At 43.4% G+C, this 10541-nt stretch overlaps 1 protein-coding gene across 1 annotated transcript in view; it reads left to right on the top strand.

The window, feature by feature from the left end:
* Nucleotides 1-1159: 1159 nt before the first annotated feature.
* The window catches only part of MTNR1A (melatonin receptor 1A), a gene marked incomplete at its 3' end in the record, with an annotated part of 53391 nt that continues 44009 nt past the window's right edge, over nt 1160-10541 (top strand). The window contains exon 1 of the mRNA XM_081999320.1: nt 1160-1396. Coding sequence (XP_081855446.1) covers nt 1207-1396 — 190 coding nt within the window. The 5' untranslated portion in view covers nt 1160-1206. The remainder of the gene's footprint in view (nt 1397-10541) is intronic.

The following is a 10541-nucleotide window of genomic DNA, read 5'->3' as shown; positions in this document are numbered from 1 at the left end:
CGGTAGCGCCTCGGGGTGCGAGCAGCCGCTTTCGCCGAGGTCCCCGGGGCAAGGGCCGGACCCAGCCGCGCTGCCAACGGCCTCCGGCTTTCTTGTCCCACCTGCCGCCGTTACGTAACGTGGCCGGCGGAGCCACCGTTGGTCATAGCGGTTTTTAACCGCTCATAACAACATCGTTAATTATTCATCGGATTCATTTCCGTTATTACAGCCAGAAGAAAACGCACCCCCCCCCTTTTTTTCTTTTTTTTTTTTTTTTTTTATTTTACCGGACCACCCACCATACGAGGGCGTGAGGGGGTGCCCCATTCACCCAACCGGTTCCTCCACACCGCTGGGCAACTGTACCCTCCGCACTGCTTTGGGGGGACGGCGGAGCCAGGCCCCCCCCGGGCGACGCCGAGGGAGTGGGGAAGCGAACGGGCGGGCAGCGTGCCTCTTCTCCTCCTCCTCCCCCCCCCAGCCACCGCCTCCCCCGTGCAGCAGCGGCACGTGGCGCTCCCGCGACGCGGGTCCTCGGGCGCCCGCAGCTTCGCCAGGAGCTTTTTATAGCGGCACCGACCCGCCCCCCGACGGGGGGTTTCTCGCCGCGCTCACGTTACCGTGCGAGTGCGATGTTAAATAGGGACGGGGGAGGAGGGGACGGGAGTTCAGCGCACGCCTAATTAAGAGGCGGCGTTAAGCAGGAGAGCTAAAAATAGCCGTGAAGCGCCGCGAACCGCAGGCGGCAAAACCCCAAGCGGTCCCTCTCGCGCCTCCGCCGCTGAATGGAGCGGCCGGGCGCATGAATGGCGGGAAGCGGGGCGCGTGGGGCCGGGCGGGCGCCGCCGGGGGGAGCTGTGGCGCTGCGCCGCCGCCGCGCGGCAGCTGGAACCCCCGGCCGCGCACGTGCCGGCGCGGGGGCGGCTCGGTGTCACCTGGCGGCGGCGGCGGGCGGGGCGGCAGGCGCGGGGGAGGCTATAAAAGTGTCCCGCCGCGGCACATGCACGCTCCGGGGAAACTTCCCAGCCGCAGCGGCGGCTATGGCAGGAGCGCCCGCTCCCGCCAGCCCCGCTCCGCCCTAGGGTGGGCAGCCCCGCGGCGGAGGGCGGCCGCGGCCGGGACCCCCCCCACCCCCCGACCTGCCCCTGCGGGAGGCATCGCTGGCGGACGCGCCCGCTCCGCCCGCACCGGGCTCTGCCCTGGGAAAGCGACGGCGGCAGCAGGATGAGAGTGAACGGGAGCGATCTGAACAGCTCCGTCCTCCCGCGGGACCCGCCGGCCGGCGCCCCGCGCCGCCCGCCCTGGGTGACCTCCACCTTGGCTGTCATCCTCATCTTCACCATCGTGGTGGACCTGCTGGGCAACCTGCTGGTCATCCTTTCCGTCTACCGCAACAAGAAGCTGCGGAACGCGGGTAAGGGGCGGCGGGGGTCTCGGGGCGGCCGGAGCTGCGGGGCGCAGCACCGTGGCCTCTTTGTCTGCCGGTAAAACTTTGCCCGCAGCGCCGGGGCTGGGCGCGCTTTGCGTTCCCCCCCAGCCAGCGGTTACAGGCTGTGCCGGGTGCCGCGGGCTGCTGCTTTCCTACCGAGTCGGTGATCGAGCGGGTATTTTTAGCGCCCGCCACCGAATCGTGGTGCTATTTTTAGCTCTCGACAGTTCCCACCTAGCAAAAAAGCAAAGCAAGTAAGCCTTATTTAAGAATGAAACTTAGAGATGGTACTGGGGATGCTGCTGTGGCGTACCGTGTGTGTCTGTGCGTGCTGGATGCTGTTTCTTCTGATCGATTTTCCTTGAGTTACAGAAATGTCTCCAGTAACAAATACTATGGTTGGAGCTTTAAATCAAGCAAATATTAAGTTGCAGACGTTGTAGGATTCGGGGGAGACAAAACCAACCAAGGCAGTAATTTAGTTTTCTTTGTTCACCTACTACTTGCTATCTAGGTCTTTGGGGAATGGGAAACATTTGACAGAGAACAAATTTAGGCACGTTCTTAAAAAAAAAAAAATCTAATTTTGACAGGATAGGTTCTGTGATGGTCTATTGAGTAAATCCCTCTTAATTCATGGATTATTGGTTAGACAGGCGGGAACTTCTTCAGATTCATTCTGCTTTATCATATCAGACCAGCTGCTGCACACGTGTACCCAGTCTGTGCACGCAAAACCCGATGCATCTTTCATTGAAAAAATATGGCAGCATGTGGAGAGCTGCGTTGTTAATGAAAGCAGAATTTCAGTCCATGACGACTGAGATGCTGCTTGTATGTTTTTTACAGCTGGTCCGTTATGATAACTCTATTAAGTTCATTAGCTTCATTAGCTAGCAGTTTAAAATTCATCTGAGGGGGAACTTGAGCCTGGGCTTTGCTATAAGCTAGTCTAGTAAATACGGCCAATAATACTGGACTCAGGCAAACAGTGGCGTGCTTAACTTTCTAAGGCTGAGTCAGGTAATTCAAATGGATTGTACATTTAAGTTTTATCCAGCCATAGTGGAATGCCAACACAGAGGATCAAAATGAACACTGACAGATGTTATTTTTTTTCTCCCTATGGTTGCCACTGATGTAAATTCTAAAACCTATATTCTCTTCTTGCTTTCATTGACAGAAATTTCATTCACTGGAGCTGGCAGGGTTACACACTGCAATACTATATATTTGAGAGGAGAATCAGACTCCAGAAGCTCAAGTCAGCCCCTGAATATTCTTGTTCCCTGGGAGACTTTCAGATGGAGGGAGAAAGGGTTGAGATAGGTGTATTACTGGGGTTACTCCAGGGGAAAGGGTGATATTCTTCTCCCCCTTAATTGCTAAATATATAGTTCAGCACTACTGTGGGGAGTTTGCAATACAAACAAGTCTGAAACAAACGTGGCGCCTGTTTTCTGGAAATGCAGCTGAATCATTGGGCTCTATGCGTGTGCTTATTCTCTACTGTAGAACTCACGTAATCCCTCTTGAACCCCGACACGTGCTCACTTGCTCACTCTTACTGCATTTCTCATTCTTGCATTTTCTGTCCTAGTGGCTGTTAACTGTTGCCAGTTTGCTGCAGTTCTTATCTCCTACAGCTAGGAGAATAGAGCATTCTTCTGAACATAAATTATTTTAGACTGAAACATGAACCAGATACCGGTTTACCCTCTGAAATTAAGGATTAATTAAAACAAATAGATACTTGGTACAAGATGGGGAATAGATTATAGTCTGGTTTAGGAAACAAATAAATAGTAACAAGTTTTAAAAGTTTTAAAGTCCCCCCTTTTTTTTTTTTCCTTCAAAGTAAAGACTTTTTTTTTTTTAGTACATGGATGAAAGGAAACTTTGGAAAGAACATAATTGATAAGCTTCAAAAAGGTGTGCAAAGTGGTTTTGACTAATCCTGCAAAAACCTATGCCTGGGCATAACTTTACTTATGTGAGCATCACTACTAAACGTGGCATTGAATTAAGAAGACATTACTCAGGTGAGTAAATTTATGACAAGGCATAAGTACTTGGAAAACCCTGGCCTAATATTTGTGAGTATAAAGAAGAAAGAGTTTCCTAAGTCTTGTTTACACCAATTCAGATTATTCAGGAAGATACTACATTGAAAATAATCTGATTGATACATACAACTGATTTGTAACTTGCTAATTATAAAGACAGTTATAACTTTCTACAGAGCTGTAATAAGAAAGAAACTTCTGATTTTACAACAACCTGTAAGTCTTTTGCTGGCACATTTATTGAGGAAAAAGGACACAGGATGAAAATTCCACTGGGAAAAAAGGTCAGGGAGGAACAGAAGATACCTCCTGAAGAAAATGTGTCTGACTGAAGACTTTCTTCTTTGCAAGAGAGGACTAACAAAAGTAAGGAGTATTTAACACTTTATCAGAAAGGTGGATTTGGTGGGGGAAAACATCTTGCATCTCTGTCCCACTGTCTATTATATATTTTTTTGGAAGATAACTGCAAATTGAACCTGTGGACTTATGATTAAAAAAGTGCATTGGGGAATAGTAGGAAGGCCTAGAAAAACTTTCTCAACAAGTGATGTAACCTTCTTGGCAGTCAGAAGGTTAGTAAAAGACACTGATCAAAGCAGAGAAGTCAGTATCTCAAAGAAGTTTGTCTCAGCAAGCGAGGAGTGTCTGATACTACAGACTCCTTCATAGTCACAAGCATGGCTTCAGTAGATGCTCTTCTAGACACAGAAGCTGATGATGCAACTGGTAGGATCCTCTTTTATTTAATGTACTTGTAACAAGTTTCATAGTTCTGGTCTGTTTTTTTATGGTGATTTTGTAATCTAACAGGCGCCTGACACAAATTCAGTCCTGATGGGAACAGCTACAACTTAATGCTGGCCTGCACAAAGACTGAATTTGGTTTATGATGTCTGTGGTCTTTTAACTTTGAAACAAAGTTCAAGGGAAACATTCAAGGCATAAGGATTTTAATGCCCGTATCTTGACAGCACATTCATGCATCTTGAACTTTAAACTGATGTGCTTTCTTTAATAATTAATTTTAAAAAGAATGAGAATAGCTCATTTTAAAAAAGTTTGGTGTAAATCATCCTAATGTGTCTCATTTTCCATCAGTAATATTCATAGATCAGAAATAAGGTCATTCAACAGTTCCACCCTGAAAAGATGAAATAACTAGCCTTGGGGAAGGTGGATTAAAGAACTACTAGTACTTTTTGCATTAAGTGTAGTTTTTACATGAAACTATCACCGTTGGATTAGAGCATCTCAGAAAACTGAAGAGGTCATTTAAAGTGATTCATGTAATATTACACAAATTCAGTGATTGCTAGTATCCTTATGCCTTTGTTTTTCTTGGTGTGGGTAACAATGCATCAAGAACAAGGTGAGGGAGCAGTTGTAAGTCTTTGACTATGGAGATTAGTTTACTGCTTGTTACATTAAAATGTCAGTTAACATGCAGCTGTCAGTTTGGTGACTGGGGGATTTGGGTAGTCAGTGATTGCAGGACTGGACCATTCTTAAGGTCAATGAAGAAAGGTCTCGAGTGCTGTTACACCTCTTGTTCTTCTTTCTCTTCCTTTTGAAACCCTTCTTTTGGCCTGGTGGGTTGCTTTTTTCCTAGGTGCTTTATGTGCTGAGGTCCAAAGGTGCCCTGACTACCCCTCCAACAGACCCCTGTGTTGGAAGGGAACCTCCAGCAGGCAAGAAGAGCCCCAGCAGTCTCACCCTCACTCTTCTGTGCCTGTCCTGTCTGCTAACATCTGACACGAATTGGGGTGATACAGGGACTGGTGCCAAGCTGGTGACTAGCACCTACCACATCAGGGGAGAAAGCTGCATTGACCCCCTTCTCACCCCTCTCTGATCTGTGCTAGATGCATTTGGGTTTTTGTACTTTTTCCCAGTTTCCCATGCCCTTGGCCCAAATGTTTTGTTGCTACAACTCATTTTTGTTACTAGTGAAGAAGGCAGAGAGGAAGTCTGACATTACTAAAGCCCCAGGGCCCTACAGAGCAGCAGGATACAGTTAACTTCACTAGGACTGCACATATGCTTAAACTTAAATATATGTGTTAACTACTTTTCTGAATGAGATAGCAATGAAAAAGGGAAAAAACAGTGTTCGTATGCTAAATCTGACTCAGCTGCATTAGGTCCAAATATTTCTGTAAAGACAGCTCTGTGAGCGCTCAAAAGAATAATGAACCCAAGAGTAATCCTTGACCAAAATATGCAAGATCAGTAAAGTCACTGACAGAAGAACTAAAGAACACAGCTACTTATGATTTTTTTAATCAAATATTTAAGTAGCACAGCCATTGCAGAACTGGGGGATGGGATCTATCAGTAAGAATTTGATTTTGGAGGCTTTTCAAACTGGCCCTGGGTTTTGGTTTGAGCAGTGTAAGAATCTAGTTGATGTGTTCCTCTCTTAGTGTATTTTGTAGAATATAAATTTTAAATATAAGAATGGAACTATCTTATGATAATTATATTTGAGATCTCATCAGCCTTTTCAGAATATAATTGTTCTTGATGATGTTTTGTTTCTTAGTTTTAAAATGATAATGTTAAATGCTCTATTAAAGATTGTTTTATCTAATAAATGAAATGTCTGTTGTGAATTCAGACTAATGGAATCATTATTTTTGTCACAGGTCATCCTTGGACTTCTTTTTGTGCCCCAGGAGAAAATGGGTAGCCCGACAAATATTTGACTCAAGGCAGATAACTTGTAGAAGATCAAGTTGTAGCACAAATTCAGGGTTCTGATGAAAACTGAGATGTTGATGGCAATGAACATTATTTCAGACAGGAATAACTTCCAGTATTAAAAATGGTAAGCTGTTTTGGAGAAGGAAAAACGTCTAGTGGAGATGCTGAACTTTGCCAATTGTTGAACAGAACTGAGCATAAAAACACAGTTTAAATAAAGCTGTTCCTCAGACTGGTTTTGATTGAATAATTTACTGAATCAAAGGTTTACTTCAGTGACCAAAGGTAGAGGTGAGTATTTCAACTAAGATGTCTGTCAAACTCAGCTATTTCTCCTTTCTGCAAGATTCTGCATTCTGAAGTTTTTAGAGGTACTGCTTTTTCTAGTTTGCTGCTGCCAGCAGACAACAGTGTTAAGATACTATACTATTTGCTGTCACTTTTAGGTTATTTTTTGAGGCATTCTCCCTTTTCTCATTAAGATTTTTTTTTTCTCTTTAATCTTTGCATTAGCAATTTCTGATCTGCTTCTACTCTTTGCTCTCTTCTATTTCTTTTTACACTATCCACTGTTCTGTCTTGTTACAACATAGATACTTCATATCCTTTTAGTGTAAGACATCATCAGCAAGTCTAGTTCAGTGACAGAAAATGCTAGCAACAGTAGGAATCCAGTGCTGATATGACAATGTCCGTTCTGTTTGTACAATGAGGCTTGCTTTCCTAGGGCAATAAAAATGTTGCAGTGTTAATTCAATGCTATATAGCACAGTTTAATTTTGCAACCTCAATAAGAACCTTGTCACCCTTGCTGTTGGCAGTTTTTCTTCTGCTCATATCCATGAGCTGTCTCAAATTCCATGTTTTCCACTCCTGAGGAAAAATTACCAGCTTCTGTTTCAGGAGGACAAGTGTCACTGAGAATTCTTCAGGATAACAGAACACAATTTGTTAATATTTCAAGGTTTGCTTATTTAATGAACACATAAACACATATTTAGTGTGTAGTTAAGTAATGTTTGGGACTGTAATACAAATGTTGGTACTAAAGAAGTGTTCTTTCAAAATCTTTATCAATACCCTTAAATTCAGATAAGAATGCTGCAAACTTCTTAATCAGTAGAGCAGAAACTAAGGTATAATCAGCAAGTCTGTTTACAGCTTTTAAATAGTGACTTCTGGGGCTTCTAAATAGTTGTGTGGTAATAACTGACCAGTGAGTGTACAAAGTTTCATGTCTTACACTTTTTTTTTTGAAGAAGTTTATTACCCATAAAGAGAAGGCAAACTTCTACCTCTTCCTTGAAGAAACATCTTGCACCAGAAGTACAAGATTTTTCAGCTCATTCTTTTCATTTTATAAATGACCTAACCAAGTCATATAGGCCTAATTGGCCTTCAGGGAGAGGTTACCAAGCAGAGGTTCTCGGCCCCTGTGCTGACAGAGGTCAGCTCCTCCCTTGGTGCTTGGTATTGTGTGAGCTCAGTTGGTAACATTGCTTTTCATAGAATCATAGAATCATTAAGGTTGGAAAAGACCCCCAAGATCATCAAGTCCAACCATTAACCCAACATCACCATGCCCACTAAACCATGTGCTGAAGTGTGATGTCTGCACGTTTTCTGAACACTTCCAGAGATGGTGACTCCACCACCTCCATGGGCAGCCTGTTCCAATGCTTGACTACTCTCTCAGTAAAGAAATTTTTCCTAATATCTAGTCTAAAATTCCCCTGGCGTAACTTGAGGCCATTTCCTCTCGTCCTATCGCTGGTTACTTGGGAGAAGAGACCAACACCCACCCCACCACAACCCCCTTTCAGGTAGTTGTAGAGAGCAATAAGGTCTCCGCTCAGCCTCCTCTTCTTCAGACTGAACAACCTCACTTCCCTCAGCCGCTCCTCATAAGACTTGTGCTCCAGACCCCTCACCAGCTTCGTTGTCCTCCTTTGGACATGCTTGAGCACCTCAATGTCCTTCTTGTAGTGAGGGGCCCAAAACTGAACACAGTATTTGAGGTGTGGCCTCACCAGTGCTGAGTACAGGGGTACAATCACTTCCCCAGTCGCTTCCCTAACTTTTGTTAGTTGGCCATTTCAGCTTCATAAAAATGTTAGCCTAGAGTGGTTATAGTGCAAGTGTCAGTACTATGTTATTTAGCCAGACAAGATGGCCAACTCTGTAGCCATTGGCCAGTGACGAATGAGTACAGGGATTGGCCTTGAAAATTGGTATCCAGTTGCACCCTAGAGAAGTTTCAACAGATACCTATCTTTGTGTGTGTTTTAGGGAAGAATCATTCCCCCGCTAGTAGTAGCTATAGATTTCATTTGTTGTTCCTGTTTTCCAGACTGAGTGATGGGCAGTTTTCTACTCCTTAGCCTTAACTTGATTTTTAAGGACATGTTCCTCTCCCTGTCAGTGTTGGGGACAAAATAAGTGGTTTCATCTTCAGAGGTGAAAGAGTGTTCTTAGCCCAGTAGATTTAGGGTGTGGATATTTAGTGTTAGAGAGATTGAAAGGAAGGTGCCTTGTTATGTGAATTTTACAGCAATTTTTTGCCCCTTCAGCAAACATCACAAAGTGACTTGTAAAATAAAGAATTGCAATGCCTCAATGCCTTTTTATCCTCCTTCAGCACTCTGGATTTTGTTTGTTTGTTTGTTTGTGTTTTTTTGGTGAGTAACAGCATCCACAGACTTATTTTGAGACTGGATATTGTTAAAAATATGGGACTTACGTATTATGAAGAATAGAAGTTTGCATAAACATGAATGAATCGGGTACTTCAGTTGCATTTTTGTTTCAGTTTGGATGAAGAATTAATGGCCTATAAATAAAAAACCCCACCTGTTTTATTAACAGTTTATGTGTATTTTGTGTTAATATGTTCTATCTTAATTATAGCAATTATTTACATTAAAGGTATGTTTCCAGTTTACTTCTGGCTCTCTAATTCTGGGGTCTAATTTGAGTACTGTAATATACTGTAATTCCTGCACCTAACATGCAGCAGGTTCACATAATTGCAACTTACTTTACAAAACCTAGTTTCTTCCTCACATTTCCACTATACCATATTACATCTCCCAACCTTCCCTGAATCTGCGTTACTGAATCAGTTCTCACTCAGAACAAAGGATTGAAAAGGACCTTCCAAATCATCAAGTCCAATTTCCAGATGTAGTTGATGTTCATACAAATCCTTTCAGAACGACCCTTCACCTTAAGTTACAGCTTTTTCTCCTTATTCCAGCTCAAGACGGGTGTTCTCACTGCCTAAATATATTTTCTGTCAGTTTATATGCACTTGTTATTGTACCAATGTTACTTAATATTACTTAACATCTCTATTCTTGTAATGAGAGATGAGAATAAAAACATCATCTCTTGGCTGTCACTTTCCTAGTCCAAGAAAGGCGGATATCAAATTCTATTAGTCTATTTACAAAATAACCTTTCCTTGTCAGCAAGAGAGCACTACCCCCGGGAGTATGCCTCATCTCTAGAAATACCTTCGCTAAAAGCAAAATTTTGGTTTTACTGAAATCAGTAGCAAACCTCTTACCAAGGTCAGTGCCTGTCTCCTTTCGCTTTTTTGGTTGTGACGCCTGCCCATGAGCAGGAAGGCTGCTATACTGCTAACAGCCTTAAATCCAAAGTGTGGTAAGCAGAGAAGTCTTTACTACAACTCTGGAGTCAGAATGGGATTTTTGTTGGATCGCTGATGTCCTTGCAATAAAGCTGACTACAGATCAGGGCCACTGTACTCTTAACTGCCTGATCTGCGTATCCTGAGGTGGGTGCATCATGGGAAGCCACTTAAAATTTTGTGTACAGTAGGTACATAAGCTATTAAGTCTGAGAGTTGATGCTTCAAGAACACCCCTGGGAATAAAGAAAACACAAAAGACTATCTACTAATGCAATGGGGTTTTTTTTTTTGTTTAACAAATGACTATTGTGTTACTTAGGTCAAGGACAGTTTGCTTGTACTAGTTGTCTGGTCAGATCATGTCAGTTTATCCTTGGTATTATCTTTGTCCTCTTCTGCTTTCTAGAAACTCCTAGCTCTTTGGTATGTTTGTTAAGCAGAATAAATTTCATAATTGGGTCTTCGCTGCTATAGCCTCATTGTACAGATTGGCTGGTGATTCTGTTGCCAAATACAACAGCATCATATATATGTATGATGTTCCTTTGGAAATTTCTCAATCTGCCTATCTCTGACCATTTTCTTTTTAGCTCTCCTCTTGATTTTTTTTTTTCTTGTCTAAGGAACCGTACTGTTGAGAATTTCTGCAGTGCCTCATACACCCATCTTATTCTCCCTTCCTGATGATAACACATTTCCAACA

The sequence above is a fragment of the Phaethon aethereus genome (genome assembly GCF_964289735.1).
Source record: "Phaethon aethereus genome assembly, chromosome: 4".
NCBI classification, from domain to species: domain Eukaryota; kingdom Metazoa; phylum Chordata; class Aves; order Phaethontiformes; family Phaethontidae; genus Phaethon; species Phaethon aethereus.
This window is presented reverse-complemented; position numbering and strand designations above follow the sequence as displayed.